The sequence below is a fragment of the Bubalus bubalis genome, chromosome 13 (genome assembly GCF_019923935.1).
Source record: "Bubalus bubalis isolate 160015118507 breed Murrah chromosome 13, NDDB_SH_1, whole genome shotgun sequence".
In the NCBI taxonomy this organism is placed as follows: domain Eukaryota; kingdom Metazoa; phylum Chordata; class Mammalia; order Artiodactyla; family Bovidae; genus Bubalus; species Bubalus bubalis.
In genome coordinates this window covers 54,042,409-54,066,111 of record NC_059169.1, presented here as the reverse complement: position 1 = coordinate 54,066,111, position 23,703 = coordinate 54,042,409, and the positions used below count along the sequence as shown (strand labels likewise).

General features: G+C 50.8%; 1 protein-coding gene across 1 annotated transcript in view; it reads left to right on the top strand.

The window, feature by feature from the left end:
• LATS2 (large tumor suppressor kinase 2) overlaps positions 1-23,703 on the top strand; it is a 34,342-nt gene that overhangs the window by 5,323 nt on the left and 5,316 nt on the right. The window contains exons 2-7 of the mRNA XM_025262817.2: positions 4,657-5,187; positions 16,104-16,236; positions 17,380-18,593; positions 19,414-19,996; positions 21,203-21,385; positions 23,005-23,111. Of these exons, the coding sequence (XP_025118602.2) occupies positions 4,858-5,187; positions 16,104-16,236; positions 17,380-18,593; positions 19,414-19,996; positions 21,203-21,385; positions 23,005-23,111 (2,550 nt within the window). The 5' untranslated portion in view covers positions 4,657-4,857. The remainder of the gene's footprint in view (positions 1-4,656; positions 5,188-16,103; positions 16,237-17,379; positions 18,594-19,413; positions 19,997-21,202; positions 21,386-23,004; positions 23,112-23,703) is intronic.

Below are 23,703 nucleotides of genomic sequence, written 5' to 3'. Positions count from 1 at the left end.
GAGGTCCGGCTTTTCCCAGCACAGCTGTGTTTGGAGGGGGAGCATGGTCAGACCCTGGCCCGCTGGATATGAACATTAGATGAGTTGGCGTAATGCTTATCATTTTAACCATTCCTGAGTGTACAGTTCAGTGGCAGTAAATACATCCACACTGTCACTGCCACAGTCCAGACTTTTTCAGTGTCCCAAACAGAAGCTCTGTACCCATTAGGTAATAACCTTCTCAGCCCAGCCCTGGTGACTGCAGTCCACTTGTCTCTGGATTTGCCTCATTAGAGTCACATAGTGTTTTTGTTGTGTGTCTGGCTTCCTTCCCGCAGCATAATGTCCTCAAGGTTCATCCACATTGTAGCCTGTTGGCTTCCGTGGTGGCTCAGCGGTAAAGAACCCACCTGCAATCCAGGAGACACGGGTTCGATCCCTGGGTTGGGAAGATCCTATGGAGAAGGAAGTGGTGACCCACTTCAGTATGCTTGCCTGAAAAATCCCACGGACAGAGGAGCCTGGTGGGTTATAGTCCATGGGGTTGCAAAGACTCCAACTCGACTTAGTGACTGAATGACCAGCTTGTGTCAGAGCTTTAGTACTTTTTCTGGCTGAGCAGTATAGTGCAGTCGTGCAGCTTCTTACAGTGGTTTTGTGTAAACATCAGAAATATTGCATCTGAAGCCTTGGAGAAGGGGCACAGCCCCTGCTGAGTGCTCTCCCGAGACCCCCTGGGGGGCAGGTTTCAGCTCCAGCCCAGGAGAGAGCACAGACTCAGGCAGTGGGCAGCGGCTTCCACCCTGAGTTCTCACAGTTCAGGTGCTGGGGCCTGGGTGGGTGGGGAGGTTGGGGGTGAACAGCAGGGTCTCCGAGGTTGGGTCGGTGAGGGGCCTTCTGCTCTGGAGAGGTTTACAGCTGGGAGCCCTGAGGTTCACGTGGTGAGCAGGTGGGAGGGGGTTGTCCCTGGACACAGTGCAGGCTTGCCACACTCCAGCTGGAGGAAGAACCAGGTCCTCAGAGCTGTGCAGCCTGCATCAGGCTGCAGGCACGTGTTCACACAGAGTCTAATGGTATCAGCTTTCCCCCATCTGAGCTTTTCTCTCTTTAAAAAGAAAGATACTTTAGCTTTTTAAACGTTGTCATCAAAAACTCATTTTTTGACATTGAAGCACAGCTGATTTACAGTGTTGTGTTAATTTCGACTCTTCAGTAAAGTGACTCAATTATGCACATAAGAAATCTGAGCGCCAGAGAATTGATGCTTTTGAACTGTGGTGTTGGAGAAGACTCCTGAGAGTCCCATGGACTGCAAGGATATCCAACCAGTCCATTCTAAAGGAGATCAGTCCTGTGTGTTCTTTGGAAGGAATGATGCTAAAGCTGAAACTCCAGTACTTTGGCCACCTCATGCGAAGAGTTGACTCATTGGTAAAGACTCTGATGCTGGGAGGGATTGGGGGCAGGAGGAGAAGGGGATGACAGAGGATGAGATGGCTGGATGGCATCATGGACTCGATGGACATGAGTTTGAGTGAACTCTAGAAGTTGGTGATGGACAGAGAGGCCTGGCGTGCTGCAGTTCATGGGGTTGCAAAGAGTCAATTGAGTGACTGAACTGAACTGATACACTATTTTTCATATTCTTTTCCATTGTGGCTTATTGCAGAATATTGAATATAGTTCCCTGTGCTATACATTAGGATCTTGTTTATCCATTCTATATATAATAGCCTGTATCTGCTAACCTCAAACTCCTAATCTGACAGTCCCCCTCCCAACTTTCCCCGTGGCAACCATAAGTCTGTTCTGTATGCCTGTGAGTCTTTCTGCTTCATAGATAGGCTCTTTTGCGTCATATTTTAGATTTCACGTATAAGTGATGTCATATGGTATTAGTCTTTCTCTGTTTGACTTACTTCACTTAGTATGATAATCTCTTTAAGTCCATCCATGTTGCTGCAAATGGCATTTCATTCTTTTTAATGGCTGAGTAGTATTTCATTGAGTATATGTACTACATCTTTATCCATTCATCAGTTGATGGACATTTAGGTTGCTGCCATATTCTGGCTATTGTATTAATAAATAGTGCTGCTATGAACATAGGGGTGCATGTATCATTTTGAAATAGAGTTTTCTCCAGATGTGTGCCCAGGAGTGGGATTGCTGGATCATGTGGTAACTGTATTTTTAGTTTTCCTGGGAACCTCTGTACAATTCTGCACAGGGGCTGTATTAATTTACATTCCCATCAACAGAGTAAGAGCGTTCCTTTTTCTCTACATCCTCTGTCAGTTCAGTCGCTCAGTCGTGTCCGACTCTTTGCGACTCCAGGAATCACAGCATGCCAGGCCTCCCTGTCCATCACCAACTCCCGGAGTTGACTCAAACTCACGTCCATCGAGTCGGTGATGCCATCCAGCCATCTCATCCTCTGTCATCCCCTTCTCCTCCTGTCCCCAATCCCTCTCAGCATCAAAGTCTTTTCCAATGAGTCAACTCTTTGCATGAGGTGGCCACAGTATTGGAGTTTCAGCTTTAGCATCATTCCTTCCAAAGAAATCCCAGGGCTGATCTCCTTCAGAATGGACTGGTTGGATCTCCTTGCAGTCCATGGGACTCTCAAGAGTCTTCTCCAACACCACAGTTCAAAAGCATCAATTCTTTGGCGCTCAGCTTTCTTCACAGTCCAACTCTCACATCCATACATGACCACTAGAAAAACCATAGCCTTGACTAGCCGGACCTTTGTTGGCAAAGTAATGTCTCTGCTTTTGAATATGCTATCTAGGTTGGTCATAACTTTCCTTCCAAGGAGTAAGTGTTTTTTAATTTCATGGCTGCAATCACCATCTGCAGTGATTTTGGAGCCCCCAAACATAAAGTCAGCCACTGTTTCCACTATTTCCCCATCTTTTTGCCATGAAGTGATGGGACTGGATGCCATGATCTTCGTTTTCTGAATGTTGAGCTTTAAGCCAACTTTTTCACTCTCCTCTTTTACTTTGATCAAGAGGCTTTTGAGTTCCTCTTCACTTTCTGCCATAAGGGTGGTGTTATCTGCATATCTGAGGTTATTGATATTTCTCCCGGCAGTCTTGAGTCCAGCTTGTGCTTCTTCCAGTTCAGCGTTTCTCGTGATGTACTCTGCATAGAAGTTAAATAAGCAGAGTGACAATATACAGCCTTGATGTACTCATTTTCCTATTTGGAACCAGTCTGTTGTTCCATGTCCAGTTCTAACTGTTGCTTCCTGACCTGCATACAAATTTCTTAAGAGGCAGGTCAGGTGGTCTGGTATTCCTATCTCTTTCAGAATTTCCCACAGTTTATTGTGATCCACACAAAGGCTTTGGCATAGTCAATAAAGCAGAAATAGATGTTTTTCTGGAACTCTCTTGTTTTTTCGATGATCCAACAGATGTTGGCAATTTGATCTCTGGTTCCTCTGCCTTTTCTAAAACCAGCTTGAACATCTGGAAGTTCACGGTTCATGTATTGCTGAAGCCTGGCTTGGAGAATTTTGAGCATTACTTTACTAGCGTGTGAGATGAGTGCAATTGTGCAGTAGTTTGAGCATTCTTTGGCATTGCGTTTCTTTGAAATTGGAATGAAAACTGACCTTTTCCAGTCCTGTGGCCACTGCTGAGTTTCCCAAATGTGCTGGCATATTGAGTGCAGCACTTTCACAGCATCATCTTTCAGGATTTGAAATAGCTCAACTGGAATTCCATTACCTCCACTAGCCTTGTTCGTAGTGATGCTTTCTAAGGCCCACTTGACTTCACATTCCAGGATGTCTGGCTCTAGGTGAGTGATCGCACCATCGAGATTATCTGGGTCGTGAAGATTTTTTTTTGTATAGTTCTTCTGTGTATTCTTGCCACCTCTTCTTAATATCTTCTGCTTCTGTTAGGTCCATACCATTTCTGTCCTTTATCGAGCCCATCTTTGCATGAAATGTCCCCTTGGTATCTCTAATTTTCTTGAGGAGATCTCTAGTCTTTGCCATTCTGTTGTTTTCCTCTATTTCTTTGCATTGATCGCTGAAGAAGGCTTTCTTATCTCTTCTTGGTATTCTTTGGAACTCTGCATTCAGATGCTTATATCTTTCCTTTTCTCCTTTTTGTTATTTGTAGACATTTTGATGTTGGCCATTCTGACCAGTGTGAGGTGATACCTCATTGTGGTTTTGATTTGCATTTCTCTAATAATTAGTGATGTTGAGCATCTTGCCATGTGCCTGTTGACCATCTGTATGTCTTCTTTAGAGAAATGTCTGTTTAGGTCTTCTGCCCATTTTTTGATTAGGAGGTTCGTTTTTTTGTTGTTGTTGAGTTTGTTCGGTCCTAAAAAATACTGCTAACATTATGTGGGAAACACCAGCAATGCTGCTAAGGGGCTTCTCTCATAGCTCAGTTGGTAAAGAATCTGCCTGCAATGCAGGAGACCCAGGTTCTATTCCTGGGTCAGGAAGATCCCCTGGTGAAGCGAATGGCAACCCACTCCAGTATTCTTGCCTGGAAAATTCCACTGACAGAGGAGCCTGGTGGGCTACAGTCCATGGGGTTGCAAGAGTTGGACACAACTTTGAGACTAAACCATCACCAAAAAGTACTGCTAACATCATGTGGGAAACACCAATGAACACCTTCTGATTTTCCTTTTCAGGTGGAGATGATCTTCAAAATGAAGACCCTGGAAAATGTTTGGTTCTCTGCAGGAACTACAAAAATGGAAGGAAAGGACACTTTCAAAAGAAAACTGTTGTGAAAGCGTGTTTACAGCTAACTGATACTGTTGGTCCTGTCTCTTAAACAATAAAACGCTTTAAGAAGGTTGTATTTATGGTCAGAGGAGCCTGGGCCTACCATGCGGCCGAAGACCTTCCCCGCCACCACATACTCGGGGAACAGCCGGCAGCGGCTGCAGGAGATCCGGGAGGGGCTAAAGCAGCCGCCTGTGGGGCCGGGCAGTGACGCCGCCCTGGACACCAAGGTCCTAGGGGGCAAGGTCCTGGGGGGCAAGGACACCGCCCGGCAGCAGCAGATGAGGAGTGCCCCGAAGTTCGGGCCGTACCAGAAAGCCCTGCGGGAGATCAGATACTCCTTGCTCCCCTTTGCTAATGAGTCGGGCACCTCGGCTGCCACAGAAGTGAACCGACAGATGCTGCAGGAGCTGGTGGATGCGGGCTGTGACCAGGTGGGTACAGGCCCCAGAGGCTGCCTGCGGGCTGGCCCAGGGATAGCTCACTTGGGGTACAGAAGAGCCCTGCAGATGTCCTTGGAGAGGGGTGTCTGGGCTACAAGCCCCTTTCTCCCCAGAACCGTCCTGTGAGCCACTTTCCCTCTCCGGCATGATCCAGAGATCTGAGCTCTCCCCAAAGGGTGCCCCTGGGAGGACTGGCAAGCTTTCCCACATAGCCCTTTTTAAGGTTTCTTTGGCTTATTATGGGCTGTTATGGGAAAGAGACAGGCTTCCTTTAACTTGTTTTTGTTTTGTGCGTTTTTTAATTCAGGGGGAAGGTTGATTAGCATGAAGTGGCTCTTTGACTCTTTTTCCTCCTGTTTTAAAAGATAGCACGTACGCTGTTAGAGGAGATGTAACTATATTAAAGAAAGGAGAAAGACTAGAATAAAAAGCTTTAGAAGTCATCAGAATGGTGCAACACAGTATGGCGTCTCCAGTTAGTGGTGTGAAAGTCAAAGTCACTCAGGCATGTCCGACTCTTTGTGACCCCATGGACTGTACAGCCCATGGAATTCTCCAGGCCAGAATACTGTGGGTAGCCTTTCCCTTCTCCAGGGGATCTTCCCAGCCCAGCAATCGAACCCAGGTCTCCCACATTGCAGGCAGATTCTTTACCAGCTGAGCCGCAAGGGAAGCCCAGGAATACTGGAGTAGCCTGTCCCTTCTCCAGGGAATCTTTCTGACCCAGGAATTGAACTGGGGTCTCCTGCATTGCAGGCGGATTCTTTACCAACTGAGCTATCAGGGAGGAGGCACCAAATACACGTAAACACACACGGGAACCATGCACTTAGCAATGCTGAGCTGTGCATGGGGTATCAGTGACACGTAACCAGTAAAAATGCTCTTGCCTCATGAAACGGCTTCTGAAGGCAGGCGCTTTACCAGCACCTGTTGTGTGGAAGTCAGAGCTGGGTGAACGAGGACACAAGCTGGGCACTTCTGCTCCTTGGGGACTGAGCAGGGTTCATGCTCAAGGCACCTCAGGAGGGCTTGAGCACCTTCAGTTCCTTAGAAATAACCTAATTATGCACTCCTGGCCTCGGAGTCCCAGGACCTGGGAGAAAAGAACTCCCCCTTTTACTTCTAAAAGCTCTGTCAACCCTCTTGTAGTTTCTTACCAGAGAACCTACATTCCTCAGACGATCTGTTTGTGAGACTAGTGGTGCTGCTTGCAGGCTTCCTGGAGCCTCTGGGCCGTGCGGGAACTCTCCTGTGGGTGATGAGCTTTGTTGTGTTGAGAGCTGCTCCCCTCCAGCCCAGGGCTGTGAGCAACGGGTGCAGAGTGGTTAGTGCAAGTGACAGCAGAGGCTCGACCATTCTGTCTGTGAGCATGTGAAGCAAGGTCAGCTGCCAGCTGCTGCCCCCTGACAGACAGGTGAGATGGTTGTGATGGTCAGAAGGAGCCAGCCATCCCGGGGAAATAGTGGGTGAGAGTGCAGAGACTCAGCCTGACTGCAGAGCTGAAAACCTCCTCCTGTAAGTCACTTACAAACAAAAGAGCTGTTGTTGTAGTTGTGATATAAAGAAACAAATCAGGCAAATGATCCAGAATTCAGGTGGGATCTCATTGTGGTAAAATCCATTAGTGATAATTGCAGTGCAGGAAATAATGAAGTGCGTACTGTTTCTAATACATTAAAACACAAATATAGTAAAATGAAGTATTGGGGTACCCTTAAGTTCCCATCAGCATTTAATTTATGTTAATTGCTAGCAGAAAGGACTGCCATTTTAATGCTCCTGAAATAATCCATCAGTTTGGTGTATAGTGTTACTTTATGACTTAAAACAACTCTGCCTTCACTCTGACCTTCCAACTCAGACTTTTTCCTGGCCTGGTTAGAGGGTACATTTCCTTTCAGAGAAATCTGGTTCAAAAGTTACTATCTGGGGACTTCACTGGTGGTCCAGTGGTTTAGACTCCCCACTTCCAATGCAGGAGGTTTGGCTTTAATCGCTAGTTGGGGAACCAAGATCCAACATGCTGTGAGGTGCGGCCAAAATGGGGGGAAAGAAGATTCCTAAGGCACGTGAAAGGATGTTCAACATCACTAATTAATAGAGAAATGCGAATCAAACCTACAGTGAGGTACCCCCTCACAGAGGTCAGAATGGCCATTATCAGAAAGTCTACAAATAAATGCCAGAGAGGGTGTGGAGAAAACAGAACCCTCCTACACTGTTGGTGGGAATGTAAACTGGTGCAGCCACTGTGGAGAACAGTATCGAGGTTTCTTAAAAAACTAAACATAGAGTTACTGCTTGACCCAGCAATCCCACTCTTGGGCATAAATCCAGAAAATATAAAAACTCTAGTTCAGAAAGGTATATGCATCTCTGTGTTCAGAGCAGCATTGTTTACAATAGCCGAGACACGGCAGCAACCTAAATGTTCGTCAGTGAGTGAATGGATAAAGAAGATGTGGTGTGTGTATACACACACAGTGGCATATGTATCTGCCATAAACAATGAAATAATGCCATTTGCAGCAACATGGATGCAACTTAGAGATTGTCAAATTAAGTGAAGCAAGTCAGAGAAAGATAATCATTAGTTATATGTGGAATCTGAATTTTTAAAAAGATACAAATGAATTTATTTACAAAATAGTCTTACAGATATCAAAAACAACCTTATGGTTACCAAAGGCGAAATGTGAGGGGAGGGATAAATAAGGAGTTTGTAACATATACACACTAATATGTAAAATAGGTAACCAACAAGGACTTACCTTGTACTTATAGTATAAGGAACTCTACTCAATATCCTGTGATAACCTATGTGAGAAAATCTGAAAAAGAATAGAGGTATATGTATAATTGAATCACTTAGCTGTACACCTGAAACTGACGACATTATAAATCAAGGATACTTCAATTAAGAAAGAAAAAAAAGGATGCCCAGGTGGGAGGAATACCAAAGGGCAGCCATCGGCAAAGTACCCAGCTGAAGAGTCAAGAGGTGACTTGATGTTTTATCACTTATCACAAGTGTTTTATCACTTATTTTTTAATACGTGGTCAGAATGATGTGTCCCAGAAGAGGTCGCTGCCCCTCTGAAATCAGAGCTTTGTGTTTTTCTCCGGGAAGGTGCCCTTGTGGACACAGCGAGGCCCGGGTCTTTTGTCAGGTCGGTGACTCCGGATTCTGGACTCTGGAGGCGGCACGGAAGGGGATGCCAGCTGCCTGCGCGAGGAGTCTCCGCTGTGGGGTGTGGGGTCCTGGGCGGAGCGGGGCTGAGGGTCACCCGGTAAGGTGGCTCCTCTTGGGTCGAAGACCAGGGGTGTGAGGCCGAGTCGGGCCGCGCCCCCAGAGCGGCGACCCAACACCCCGCCCGGCCGTGTGAAGGGCGCCGGGCGCGCAGCCTGTGCATCCGCTGTGGAGACAGCTGGAGGGCGGTGGGCAGGTGGGAGCGCTGCCCGGAGTCCCCTGGGACTGCGCGGGTTATTGGCCTGTGGACCGAGGGCCTCCCTGTCCGCAGGTCCAGGCGGAGCCGTCGTGACGGAGAGGCGGGGTCGGGGCGAGGGCACCGCTCACGAGAAACCCGCGGTCCTGGACCCCTAGACAGATGAGCCGATGAGAAAGCAACCAAGCTTAGTTTTTTGAGAGATTTAAAATATTCAAAAATTTAAGCAAAACCTCACGCTTTTGTTTTTCTAAACGTGCGATTCTTCTACGCCCGCGGGGGGCGCCCGCCGGCCCCAAGAGGTACTCAGATGGGACCCGCCTCCGATCGGGAGGCTGAACCTCCTGACCCGTGCCCAGAACACAGCGGGCGCACCCGCGACAGGCAGCCACGCAGGGACTGTGGGACCTCCCTGGAGGCCCGGGGCTGAGACTCCCCGCTCCCAGTGCAGGGGCCTGGGTTCCGTCCCTCCAGGGGCACTGAGCCCTGTGTGCAGCCGCTAAGAGTTCACAGACCGCAAACAGACACATGCCGCAACTGAAAGATCCCAGTGCCACAGCTCAAGAACCGGCACAGCAAAACACGTAAAAACAAATAGTTGAAAACAAAACAGAGGCACGCAGTAGCTTCCTGGGAGAGTTGGTATGGAGCAGACTGTCCCACTCGGGCACCTGGGTGACGGTATCAGGACAGTGACTCACTTGTAAAATTTATTTTTAAAACCAAAAACATTTTGTATTGGGGTATAGCTGGTTAATAACGTTGTGATAGTTTCAGGTGGACAGCAAAGGGACTCAGCCATATGTGTACATGTATCCATTCTCCCCCAAACTCCCCACCTGTCCAGGCTGCCACAGAACACTGACTGCTTGCCTTCTTGTTGGATGCTACACGGTTCTACAGACACCTGACATGAGCTGAGGGAGTGTCTAAGGTTTCAGAAACCTTTTTCCTAAAATAATTTTTATTTACTTATTTATTTTTGGCCGTGCTTGGTGTTTGTTGCCGTGTGCAGGCTTTCTTTAGTTGTGGCGAGCCAGGGCGACTCTTTGTTGTGGGTGCATGGGCATCTCATGCGGTGGTTTCTCTAGAGCATGCGGGTTTCAGTAGTTGTGACACATGGGTACGACAGTTGTGGCTCAGGGGCTCTGGAGCACGGGCTCAAGTGTATGTGGCACATGGGCTTACTTGCTCTGCTGCCTGTGGGATCTTCCTGGACCAGGGTTCGAACCAGTGTCCTTTGCACTGCAAGACAGACTCTTAACAATTGGACCATCAGGGAAGTCCCTCAGAGACCTTTCTGATGTGTCTGTGTACATATGCACTAGCCTGGGAGTGGGGAGGTGCTGCGTGAATGAGGCGGTCCAGAGGAGGGAGGCTACTTGAGGGGTGACTCTTCTCCAAGCCCCTCGTGGCTCCTGTGAAGAAGGGAGTTATCTTCTGATGGGAAGGTGTCGCCTGCTGACAGCACTCAGGCATTTTTAGTGAAGTGTTTTTCCAACTACCAGAGCAGGATCCTTGAATGAGTGGAATAATTGGTTTTGTGGGCTCTGATAACAGTGCAGAGTCAGATCACACGTAAATAAGGTTAAGTGTTGTTCTTATGAAATTATGAGAGTGAAGACAAAACTGCCGTGTACTGTAGATGGACTGCTAGCCTTTCCTGCCTGGAGGATGACAGGCCACCTGTAACTCCTGGAGGCTCCACATTCCTCAGAAATGGAGAGAGAAGCCCTGATTTTGAAACCGAAAATTACATTTTCACTACCCTTTCTCCAAAACTAAGTTGTCATAAAACAGATTGGATCTTTGTTTAGTTTAGGTTTTTCAGCTAGAAAAAGAATATTAAGTGTTATTTGTGAATTTCTGAGAAAGGAGATTTCATTTGATTGAATCTGTAAAGCCACTCAGCAGACATTCTTTTTTCTTTTGGAGTACTACACCTTCATTGGTCTGGTAATGTCTGGTCTGCCGCTCCGATGGGACCTTCGGGCTCAGAGCAGTCATGCTGGGTCCCTGGAGCTGGCAGCGTTCGTGTTACTGCCGGGCTCATGCCTCTCTGCCCCAGGGGTGGAAGTGCGTTGTCGTCAGGGATCTCAGCCTCTCACGCTGCCGGAAAGCCTTCCTGGCAGGTGACTGGAGGAAGTGTCCAGCGAATCGTTTTTCCTTCAGAAGCACACTTCACGGCAGTGCTGGCCAAGGGAGCGGGGAGCTCACACCGCAGCACTGGAGCCCCATGTATCCCACATGGGGGAGCTGGGCAGCGCTCTACCTGCCAGCCTCCTTCCTCTGGCTGCTGCCCCAGCATCCGTGTGCTGCAGGCTGCTCATTGGGCTCCGAAGGTTGGCAGGCCTCTCCATCCATCAGCGATGGGTGGCTGTGTCACAGACCCCACCTTCCCTGGAAGTCCAGTGGTTAAGATTCCTTGTGGTGAGGACAAAAAAATAGTTGTTTTCTCTTATCTGTTTTTTCCTCTAAATTATTTAGCATTTTAATCCCACTTCCTTATTTAACTTTAAAATGATCTGTTTACATTTAGTGGAAGGACAAGGAAAGGGACATTTCAAAGAGTAAATAAACAGAACATTCCAACACCACTTGCAGGGGCGTCTGTGAGACAGGATTGGTATGGCCTTTACCAAGGTCAGGGCTTGTGTCACAGCCTTTCATTACCTTTCCTGCCTGCTTTAGAGCTTGTTTGTCTACAGAAAATCAGCCTCTTTGCATAGATTTTAGAATCATAGTACACCCTAATTTTTGCTTTTATAAGGTAATAAGTGTTCTCTCGAGCACATGGCTCAGTGTAAGAAATGAGAACATCCTTTGGCTTCAAGTCAGATTACTAATCCCATCCAGGTGGGACTGACGTGGCGGCCCAGAGCAGCCCGGCTTCACCTGCCGCCACGGCTGCTGTAACGGCCCAGGCGGCGGCAGGGGGTGGTGAGCACCTGCAGGTGGGACTCCTCCCCAGCACCCAGAGCGGAGCGGGGACCGTGACAGTGCTGGCATCAGTTGCTCTACAACAGACACAAGTTCTCCGAGCTCCTCTCCCTCCACCCCATCCTTGTCATCGTTGTGATTTTGAGTAAATTGCTCATCTGCCTTCTTGTTGTTAAGTCGCTAAGTCGTGTCTGACTCTGCTACCACATGGACTGCAGCACACCAGGCTTCTCTTGTTCTTCACTATCTCCCAGAGTTTGCTCAGACTTATGTTCATTGAGTCGGTGATAACATCCAACTATCTAATCCTCTGCTGCCCTGTTCTCCTTCTCCTCCTCCTTCTCCTCCTTCTCCTTTCCCAGCATCAGGGTCTTTTCCAATGAGTCAGTTCTTCTCATCAGGTGGCCAAAGTATCGGAGCTTCAGCTTCAGCATCAGTCCTTCCAATGAATATTCAGGGTTGATTTCCTTTAGGATTGACTGATTGGCTCTCCTTGCTGTCCAAGGGACTCTCAAGAGTCTTCTCCAATACAATTCAAAGGCATCAATTCTTTGCCATCCAGCCTTCTTTATGGTCCAGCTCCCACATATGTACATAATTACTGGAAAAACCATAGATAACTGACTTATATGGACCTTTGTTGGCAAAGTGATGTCTCTGGTTTTTAATACACTGTCTAGGTTTGTTATAGCTTTCCTTCCAGAGAGCAAGCATCTTTTAATTTCATGGCTGCAGTCATCTATCTTAGTCTTGCCTTTTCCATCTTTGACACTTGGCTGGCAGCGCTCATTTCTCAGGGTGACTGGCAGGCAGGACAGGGCTTAGGTACAGAGCCCTCTGGACGCCTTCACTCCGCTGGCATCCTCCCGAGTTCTTTACAAACTTGCCAACAGCCTGTCCATGCAGACTCTCCAGCAGGGGCTCACATTTTGGAAATTCTTGGCCTAGGGCCGAGCCTCCTGGTGTACAGACTGCCCCACGTGGGGTCACTCGGTTGTTTTCTCAGAGAAAACATCCATGCTTTGCTGTGGATGACCAGTTACTGTCCAGGGCTCAGTCCTGTGGGCACAGGACCAGCCGGAGATCAGAGCTTCCCTGTGACAAGGAGCATCCGTGCAGCCAGGTCACACACAGCAGAGCACATGTATTACATGTATCCATAGAGTGAGAAAAGGACACATGTGCTGACATGCAGCGGGAGCCCCCACACATGCGCAGTCTCTGGAAGCCTGTCTTGATGGAGGGAAGGAAGCATCGGTATCTGCATCCTGACATCCCTGCCCCTGGTCGCCTGTGGGCTGACCCTCTCCTGTGCAGTGGGACCACAGCTGCACAGGGGCTACTGTGAACACACACGAGACACAGCAGCTGCTCATTTAAAAAGTGTGGACTGGAGCTCGAAGGTCTGCCACAAGGATGCTTGGTGAGGAGACCTGTGTGCTTTTTGCAGGGAGACGTCCGAATGGCAGGACTGGACGGCAGTAGTTGTCTGCCCGGGAGAGTCTTCCCCCACACTCAGTCCGCTGAGTCCCAGGAGCTGACGCCGGCTTGTCACCAGTGATGAAACCTGCAGTGGTGCTTCTGCTCTGCCGGCTGCCCCCATCCTCTGGTGCAGACTTGTCCCTGCCGGTCAGGCAGTCCCCCCAGGGGGCCTGTCTCCCCATCCCCTGCCGCCCACATGTGTGCCCTGGGCCTGGGGTCCTGCTACTCACACACTGGCCTGTCGCCTCCCAGTTCTTCCTCCAGCACTGTGGCCTGACACAGACCGAATCTGCGTTAAGAAAACCAGAGTTCCCAACAAGAATGAATTCAAATTCCACATGAATTCATTACTGAAAAAAATAGATGTTTTTCTTCAAAAGAGGTTGGACCTAAGTTACCATAACAACCATATAGAAGAGTATAGTGCTTCTTTAAGAACAAATCATGGAGATATAAGAATAGTTTTGTAGTTAAATATGAATCCAACCAAACTTCTTATTTGAGGGACTGTGAAGTTGCATGACGAAAGCAGTACTTCCTGCTGACTGTGCAGCCAGATTATGACAAATAGAAGCAAAGTTGGTGCTTTATTATCAGGCTCTTAACAGGACAACTGGAATAATCTATGGGATATACTGGAATAAAAATACATTTTTAAGGTTCTTAAGTTTCACTCATCACACCAGTAATCAATATTGCGATAATGTTCTCATTTTCTGGTGAAATATTTCTTGGTGTTTTGTTAAATCTTTTTTCGTGGTTATATTAAATATCTGTAAATTTAACTTTACATAAAACTGATCTTAATGAGTTTATTTAGCAAACCCAACCATTCAGAGTTGAGGTAAAATTAATAGGTGGACATATTTTTCAGGTTATACCTGCAGTAAAAGTAGTTACCCATTGTCTGCTGCTATGTAACAAACCATCCCAGAAGTTTTAGCAGCTGAAGAACAACCATAGTTTATTACTTATTACGATCCTCTGGGCTGTCCAGCTGTGTTGCTGGGGTTGAGCATCCAGGCTGTTTGCTCACATGTTGGAACTGCAGCTGAGTCTGGGGGCTGGCATTGGCCTGATCCTGCTCCCTGGAGCAGACTGCAGGCCACTAAGATTCTAGGGGCGGAGCTGAGCCTTCGCACATGAGACTGCAGGTGTTGTCACGCTCATTTCTGGACACAGGGATATGTGAAGAGAATAGAAGGTTCAGGACAGTTGACTGGTCTGTGGTTCCCCCCACCCTGCTCTGACTGACTGCCAGCCAAGAATACCTTTTCTCCACTGTCTGCCCACATCCTGCTGTCCTTGAAGAGCCAGCTGTGTGCCCTCATCTGGGCTGAGGACAGTCCCTGGTTCCTCTCCCTCCTCTGGCCCTCTTCCCCAGAAACTCATCCTGCTAGCAGTGCTGGGGGGTGAGGGGGCACCTGTCCTTCCGGGACTGTTCTGGAAGTGGGGGGAGCTGTCCTGCTGGGCCTGTCCCGGCGGCCCATGCTCTCTCACCCACTGTAGCCCTTCCCCTGGCTCCCTCCCTAGTGTGGGGGAAGGCTGGTTCTCTGACTTCCACAGACCAGACAGGAATGTCTCCGTCCAGTCACAGAAGTTTTCTCAGGAGGAGCAGAACACAGTCTTCCAGGCCCACCATCAAGATCTAGGTGGGGTCAGTGTGTGTGAGGAAGAGGAAACAGATCAAAGATCTGGGTGGGGTCAGTGTGTGAGAGGCAGAAGAACCAGAGATCAAATTGCCAACATCCGCTGGATCATCAAAAAAGCAAGAGAGTTCCAGAAAAACATCTACTTCTTTATTGACTATGCCAAAGCCTTTGACTGTGTGGATCACAACAAACTGGGAAATTCTGAAAGAGATGGGAATACCAGACCACTTGACCTGCCTTCTGAGAAATCTGTATGCAGGTCAAGAAGCAACAGTTAGAACCAGACATGGAACAACAGACTGGTTCCAAACTGGGAAAGGAGTACATCAAGGCTGTATATTGTGACTCTGCTTATTTAACTTACATGCAGAGTAGTACATCATGCGAAATGCCAGACTGGATGAAGCACAAGCTGGAATCAAGATTGCTGGGAGAAATATCAATAACCTCAGAAATGCAGATGACACCACCCTTATGGCAGAAAGCAAAGAAGAACTAAAGAGCCTCTTGATGAAAGTGAAAGAGGAGAATGAAAAAGATGGCTTAAAACTCAACATTCAGAAAACTAAGATCATGGCATCCGGTCCCATCACTTCATGGCAAATAGATGGGGAAACAGTGGAAAGAGTGTCAGACTTTATTTTTTGGGGCTCCAAAATCACTGCAGATGGTGACTGCAGGTATGAAATTAAAAGATGCTTGCTGCTTGGAAGAAAAGCTGTGACCAACCTAGACAGCATATTAAAAAGCAGAGACATTACTTTGCCAACAAAGGTCTCTCTAGTCAAAGCTATGGTTTTTCCAGTAGTCATGTATGGATGTGTGAATTGGACTTAGAAAGAAAGCTGAGCACCGGAGAATTGATGCTTTTGAACTGTGGTGTTGGAGAAGACTCTTTGAGAGTCCTTTGGACTGCAAGGGGATCCAACCAGTCATTCCTAAAGTAAATCAGTCCTGAATATTCATTGGAAGAACTGACGCTGAAGCTGAAACTCCAGTACTTTGGCCACCTGATTCGAAGAACTGTCTCACTGGAAAAGACCCTGATGCTGGGAAAGATTGAAGGCAGGAGGAGAAGGAAACGACAGAGGATGAGATGGTTGGATGGCATCACTGACTCGATGGGCATGAGTTTGAGCAAGTTTCGGGAGTTGGTGAAGGACAGGGAAGCCTGGCATGCTGCAGTCCATGGGCTCACAAAGAGTCAGACACGACTGAGTGACTGAACTAAGTGTGTGTGAGGTTCATCAGCCCCAAGACAAGTCCCCAGCAGTTCTTGCTCCACTGGCTCGGAGGCGGGTGCAGGACAGAAAGGCTGTCCCTGGAAGCTTCACGTGACCCATGCCCAGGCCCCCAGCTAATGTCTCTCTGCTCCCCTCTCCAGGAGATGGCGGGCAGGGCCCTCAAGCAGACCGGCAGCCGCAGCATCGAGGCCGCCCTGGAGTTCATCAGTAAGATGGGCTACCTGGAGCCAGGCAAGGAGCAGATCGTGCGGGTCGTCAAGCAGACCTCCCCAGGTGAGCACGCTGGGGGCTATGGAGAGGTGGCTGTGGGGAGAAGGCCTCGTGGCCATCATGCTGCCCACCTCCCTCACAGGAGTAGGGGCATGGGGACTGAACCTGCCCTGCCCAACATCCTATCTCCCAGGGTGGAGGCAGATTGACACTTAGTTGGGTCTTTCCTTCTTGGGGGTTTGTGGAGTTGTTCTGTTTATGAAAGGGAAAATTCAAAATGAAAATTAGGCCACTCAGCAGATTCTTTCTTCTGGACTTGTGGGGGAGTCTTAAGGGGAGGCTTATTTCATTGATTCTAAAACACACTTGTTTCCCACTCTGTGGGCTCGGAGAGCCAGCTGCACGGTGGCAGGTGGCTCCCGAGTACGGTGCCTCAGGCACAGGTGTGGGAAAGCCACCCCCACCATACCCCGGGGGAGGGAGGGAACCTTCCCCCACCTCCACCGCACCCCATGCCCCTGGGGAGGGCCAGTCGCCTCAGCACCCCTGCCTGCTAGTCAGTGGGTGTTTCTCTTCCTGGGTAGAGCAGATGGAGCCATTTTGGGGACTGAGGCCCCTGGGGGGCAATAAGGGATTCAGGATATTGACCAGAAGGAGTTTTCCCTGGAGACCTTGGATAAACCCAGTTCATCTGCTGAGTGAGGAACTTGCAAGGGCTTTGTATTAAATACACTGTATCTTCCTTGAGATGAGAACACAGGTTTCCCTTTTCTTCTTTTTGAAGGCATAACATTCCAAAAATGTATTTATCTACTACATATCCTCAAAATTGACAGAATTAAAAGAACAATAGAAAAATGTATTTTCACTGTGGGTGAATTTAACCACCTGTCTCAGGCACTGACTGAGAAACGGAGTGAAAACGGTGAGAACACGAACATTTGCCCATCACGTTTCGCTTCTCTTGATTGAGGAACGCCCTTAAGCATTGCCTTGCTGCCACCACGTCCAGACCCTTGGGATCTCGGGGTCTGTGTGGCAGCTCATCCCCCAGCGCCAGCCCTGGGGGCAGCCCCGGCGCTGGTGCTTCATCTTCCCCTGGGGGGCTCTGCCGGGGCTCCTGCAGCGCGGGGAGGAGGGTACCCGACTGGCGACGCGGGCCTTCTGCCAGCGGCCTTCTAACGCCGCCTCCGTCTCTGCCCGCAGGGAAGGGCCTGGCGCCGGCCCCCGGGCCACGGAGGCCGAGCTTCGAAGCACCGGGCGAGCCTTTCCCGCCCTTCACGCAGGTGGCCGGGCCGGCTTTCGAGGGCCCCGCCACCCTGGAGGAAGCGCCCCGCCCTTACCCGGACTTCCTCTTCGCTGGCGTCGGGCCTCCTTGTCGTCCGCACCAGCCTAAGGGCTACACGGCCGCCGGGGAGGCCGCCCGCATGGGCCTCGCGGGCCCCGGGGGCACGCACTACAGAGCCCCGCTGCTGGTGCCCGCGGAACCCCTGGGTTATGGCGTCCAGCGCAGCCCCTCTTTCCAAAGCAAGGCGTCCCCGGAGGCCGGCGCGTACGCGGGGCTGGGCGCCAAGGGCGCAGCCGTGCCGGTGCCACCCCCCGGCCTCCCCTTCCCGGCCCCCGGCGCAGCCTACGCTCCGACCCCGCACCCTAAGCCGCCGCACCAGGGACACGCGGGGGGCCCCCGGGGCGCTGCTTTCGCCGGCGACAGCGCCCCGCCCGGCCTGGCCGCTCCCGCGCGCACCGGCCTGGGCGCCGAGCGTTTTGAGCCGGGTGCGCCGGCCTGGCCGGGCGCCGGCCTGGCCCGGCGTGACTCGCTGCCCAAGCCGGGCCCCAGCCGCACCGGTTCGTTCAGCGGCGCCGCGGCCCCGCCCAACGCCGTGACAGCAGTCACGGCCGCGCGCATCCTGCACCCGGTGCGGAGCGTGCGCGTGCTGCGGCCTGAACCCCAGACGGCCGTGGGGCCCTCGCACCCCGCTTGGGCGCCGGCGCCCCCACCCGACGGCCCTGAGCCCGCGGAGGAGCTCGCAGGGGGCGCCGAGGCGCGGGGCCGGCCCCCGCCTTATCCGCGGCACCTGCTTCGGCCACAGGCCCGCGCCGAGCCGCTCGACGTGGACGGGCTGTGCGCTGGGCTGCAACAGGGCCTCCGGGGCGGCCGTGCCGCCGAGTCCCCCGACGGCAGCCCCACGAGCTCCGGGGCCACCAAAGCCGACAGGGCGGGCCGGGACCGAAAGCAGATCCAGACATCCCCGGTGCCCGTGCGCAGGGGCGGCCGCGACGAGGACAGGCGCGAGTCGCGCATCAAGAGCTACTCGCCGTCAGCCTTCAAGTTCTTCATGGAGCAGCACGTGGAGAACGTGCTCAAGACCCACCAGCAGAAGGTGGCGCGCCGGCTGCAGCTGGAGCAGGAGATGGCGAAGGTGGGCGCAGGGCACGCCTGGTGTCGGGGTCCCAGTGGGAGAACCCCCCCTGCACTGTGTCCCCTGTCCCGGCTCGGGGTGGGGAGGACGGTGCGGATGTGCCCCCGGTTAAGGAACGCGTTGCTTGTTACGGCCTGTCCTTTCCGGGGAGCAAATCCATTAAGGCTCTCCAACTGGTAAAGAAACACTTTGAAAGAGGAGAAAGTAAAAGTTGAGGTTTTACACATTGACATTGTGGGAATTTTAAAGAGAAGTATAGCTGTTAGTGATTCAGTTCATTCTTAATGAAGTCTATAGTTACTAAATAACGTTTGAAGTAGATGCTAGTTGACACTAAGCTGTTTGGGAACATTAATTATTAATGAAATTATTTATAGAAATGCTATGGTAATTTCAGATTCTAAAAAGTTCTAAAAATAAGGTCGGATCCCATTGAAAATGCTGTTCCATTTTCATTGACTTTTCTGTTTTCCCATTTTCCCCTGAACTGTCATTAAATTATTACATTGCTCTTTTTTAGTAATACAAGTTGTCTTTAGTTTTTAGAGCCTAAAAGTCAACCTGGAGAAAGAAAGAACTTATTTTTACATCTCCCCTTTTGATTCTAGATCTGTGGCTGTGGATGTAGAGAACCAACAGTCATTTTCTCACTTGTAGCGTTGGCCCGGTTCTTCTGCACCCTCCTTTCCACAGATCATGGTGTGCCCTCCACTCTGGGGCCTCCTGTCCCCATGGGACCCATCCAGTGTGACCCTGTCCTGTCCCTCCTGCCCCCATGGGTCCTGTCCAGTGTGACCCTGTCCTGTTTCCTCCTGCACAGGCTGGGCTCTGTGAGGCCGAGCAGGAGCAGATGAGGAAGATTCTTTACCAGAAGGAGTCCAATTACAATAGGCTCAAGCGGGCCAAGATGGACAAGTCCATGTTTGTGAAGGTGAAGACCCTGGGCGTTGGCGCCTTTGGGGAGGTGTGCCTGGCCTGCAAGGTGGACACGCACGCGCTGTATGCCATGAAGACCCTTAGAAAGAAGGACGTCCTGAACCGCAACCAGGTGGCCCACGTCAAGGCAGAGCGGGACATCCTGGCGGAGGCGGACAATGAATGGGTAGTCAAGCTCTACTACTCCTTCCAGGACAAGGACAGCCTGTACTTTGTGATGGACTACATCCCGGGCGGGGACATGATGAGCCTGCTCATCCGCATGGAGGTGTTCCCCGAGCACCTGGCGCGCTTCTACATTGCTGAGCTGACGCTGGCCGTCGAGAGTGTTCACAGAATGGGCTTCATCCACCGGGACATCAAGCCCGACAACATCCTCATAGACCTTGACGGCCACATCAAGCTGACAGACTTCGGCCTCTGCACTGGGTTCAGGTGGACCCACAACTCCAAATACTACCAGAAAGGTACTGCCTCCGGCCTCCCCTCCTCACCCCATCCTGGGTGGGTGCACCTGTCCCCATGTGATTTCATAATTTGGTGTGATACCCTTTTCTCCATGAAGAAGTACTATGATGTGTAAGGTGTTTGTTTTTAAGCTAGTGGCTTCAAGTTTTACTAAAATGTTTCAAGGACAGTAGGCCATAGGGTATCCTGGGGCCTGGCTGAGGAGCCGTCACTGTGCCCTGTTAAAACCAACCTCCGGGGGAGCACTCTCTTTGAGCCCCCTGTTAAACAAGCCTCTGGGGGAGCCCTCTGTTACAGCCCCCTGAGTCTCCCTACAGGTGCAAACCTGGTTGTGGGTCCAGCTTAACTGCATCTCCTGTAGTTTCACTACTCAGAAAAGTGAGAAGTAGCTGGTCATCATCTTATTTGTGGTTTGAATTCTTTTTTTTCTTTTATTTATTTATTTTTGACTGTTGTGGGTCTTCGTTGCTGTAGGGTTTTTCTCTAGTTGCCAGGAGTGGGGCGACCCTTCCTTGCAGTGCACGGGCTTCTGCTTGTGGTGGCCTCTCTCTTAGAGCATGGTCTCTAGAGCGCAGGCTTAGTTGCTCCGAAGCATGTGGGATCTTCCCGGCTAGGGTTCAAGCTTGTGTCCCCTGCATTGGCAGGTGGATTCTTAACCACTGGACCACCAGGGAAGCCCTGGCTTGAATTCTTGAACTAGTTATTTTATTACTACAGCTCAGACTTCTGTTTTTTTTTTAACTCAAAACTAGTTCTAAATTATTTGATTCATTTTTTTTTAATTTGGCATTGAAATCATCTGTGTCCATATATTTGAAATCTTCAATCTTTTCCATGCCTGTCTCAAAACATGTCTGACAAACAGGTGGTGTTAGCCTTTGAGATGGGCCTGAACGGCGCTGGGAATGCCACCTCGCTGTCCATGAGCCTGTCTTGCCAGCCCTATGTGCCAGCTCACAGCCCCCAGCACAGGGCACAGCCCCTGCCGTGGCTCCTGTCCTGAGGCGTGTGTGTACTTCATGCTTGGGGTCTGAGGCCTGGGACCACAGCCATTCTGGGAGCTGCCAGGGGACTCTCTGACTGTGTCAGAAGCTGGGTCAGGTTACTTTTCCTTTTGAAGCTTTAGGTTTATTGCATTGTTGAAGATTGAAAATTGATTTTGTTTTCTGTTCTCTTCTCTCCCCACCCTGCTTTCTGGGTGACAGGGAGTCATTCCCGGCAGGACAGCATGGAGCCCAGCGACCTCTGGGACGACGTGTCTAATTGCCGGTGTGGAGACCGGCTCAAGACCCTGGAGCAGAGGGCGCGGAGGCAGCACCAGCGGTGTCTGGCTCACTCCCTGGTTGGGACCCCAAACTACATCGCCCCGGAAGTGCTCCTCCGGAAAGGTGAGTGCTTTGGCTCTGCATCCAAGCTGGGTGATCTCCGAGGGTCCCAGCTCCCACTGTCAGGGTCTCAGTGTCCCCATATGTCTCCCCACGGGAGCCCAAGAGTGGGGTTCTGTCAGCAGACAAACCTTCAGTGTATCCTCCTCTGCTCGGGAGCTGGCCCGGCATCTCCACTTGCTCCTCCTTAGGCTGGAAGTGATGAGCTGGCTGCATGGTAGGCTTGCTCCCTAGAGCCCAGAGGAATTGTTTGAGGGCCAGGACTGGGTTCGGGGTCCTCACTGGGGCCCACCATCTTCCCTGGTCAGTGGGTGTGAGAATGCAGACCTTCCCTGTTCTAGTTCTAGACTTCTCTAGTTCTTCCACTGGTCCAGAGGCCCCTTCAAGGTAAGCCCCAGGGATGGGGTGCTCCAGCCCCTCCAGCAAGTGCTTGACCAGCATCAGAGGCACCTCTGATGGTCAGTTTTGGGGGTCCCCAGCAGAGCGGCAGTGTGTGTGGATCTGATTCCCTGTAAGAAACCCGAATAGCGCCAGACTGTCTGTCCTCACCTGCGGTTTCCACTGTTGGAGCCAGCAGGCTCTGTCCTCACCGTTCTGTGAGCTGTGTGCCTCAGGGCAGGTTGCCAGTCTCTCAGGGACTCAAGTATAAGGGCAGTATATGTCCAGAGGTTGTTGGGCATATTGACCTCACTGCCCAGTACAGGCCGCCTTCTCTGTCCTTGAAAGTGGGGGTGGGTGCTGGTCTGTAAGGGGGTTCAGTGGTCTCCCTCAACCCTGCCATGGGCAGCAGCCCAGCAGAGCCTCCAGGGCCAGGCAGATAGGGGCCACAGGTCACACTTAGCAAGAATTCAGTGACAGGGGGACCAGAGCGGGGCTTGGACTGGGACGTGGGACAGAATCAAAGATCAGCCTTTTCTGATACCCCTACGAGGCCATCCTGCAAGGAATGAGGGGCCTGGCTCCCTCACAGGGAGCTGCTCCCTCCCCTCAGGGCAGGGGCAGCCATTACCTTTGCCACAGTTTCCTCCCCTCTTCTCCCAAAAGCTCCCCGGGGAGCCTTGGCACTGGCCTCACCTGACCTCCGGTCACAGCGTTTCTGCTATTTAGCTTCTACATTTTTTTTTTTTTTTGGCTGCATCGCAGTCTGTGTAATCTTAGCTCTCTGACTAGGGGTCTAGCCTGTGCCAGGCTTACAGCCCTAACCACCAGACCGCCGGGGAAGTCCCTAGTTTCTACGATTTTAATTTGTGTCTGTGTCCTTTACGAACTTAAATTCCTGGTTTAGTATTGTTATTAACAATAACAGTAACTTTTTAAATTTAAAAGATGTTATTATAAGAGCATCCTGTGTTTATCATAAACTAATGCTGTAAAATCAGAAAACACTCATGCCCACACTCCTGCCACGTGGAGCCTGTGACCTTCGGCAGCGTTTTTTCCAGCGGTCTGTTCCGGGCCCTTATGCAGGAAGCAGTGACGTCACGCGTGCGCCGTGGAGGCGGGAGGTGGGGCGTGACGCGCGAGCTCCGTGACGCGGGCCCGTCCTCGGTGACCAGAGCCACGCTCTCAGTGCGTCGGGGAGGCCGCGGCGCGGGTGTGAACTGAGCCCCGCTGTCTTTCAGGTTACACCCAGCTCTGCGACTGGTGGAGTGTCGGCGTGATTCTCTTTGAGATGCTAGTGGGGCAGCCGCCGTTCCTGGCGCCGACGCCCACGGAGACCCAGCTGAAGGTAAAGGGGCGCGCGGGCCTCTGAGGAGCCCTGGGGTCTCTGGCTGACACTGGGCCTTTTGTTCCGGGTAGTGCAGGAGTGTCAGCTGTATGAAGTGAGGAGTTTTCAGGTATTTTTGTTACTTCCTGTTAGGTTTTTTAATTTGAGTGAGTAAAGGCCCAAGGTCAGAGCTGAGCTGTGATGTACGTGTGAACCTGGACGTGAGGGAGGCACCGTGGCCGCACGTTTGGGCCGGCGGGCAGGGCCCGGTCTGAACTGCGTGGCCTTGAGATGAGTTGGTTGGTTTGGACGTTATGTCTGTACTGTCGGCATAATATAAGAGCTGTGGGCCCAGCCACTTATGTACTTTTGCAGTGTTTCAACTAATCCTGTCAAGTAATAATACTCAATAGTCAGTTTTAGAATGGTGGCCTTTTACTCTCTGAGCGATTAATTTGATTCCTTAAGAAAGATTGAGTAGAGAATCTGATGAAACCTTTGGATCATCTCAGAACAGTGCTCTTGTAACACTGACTATTCTAGGACTATTCACACACCCGAATAGTTACTATGATGGCCTCTTCAAAAAATCCTCAATTAAGGCCCTGTTTCT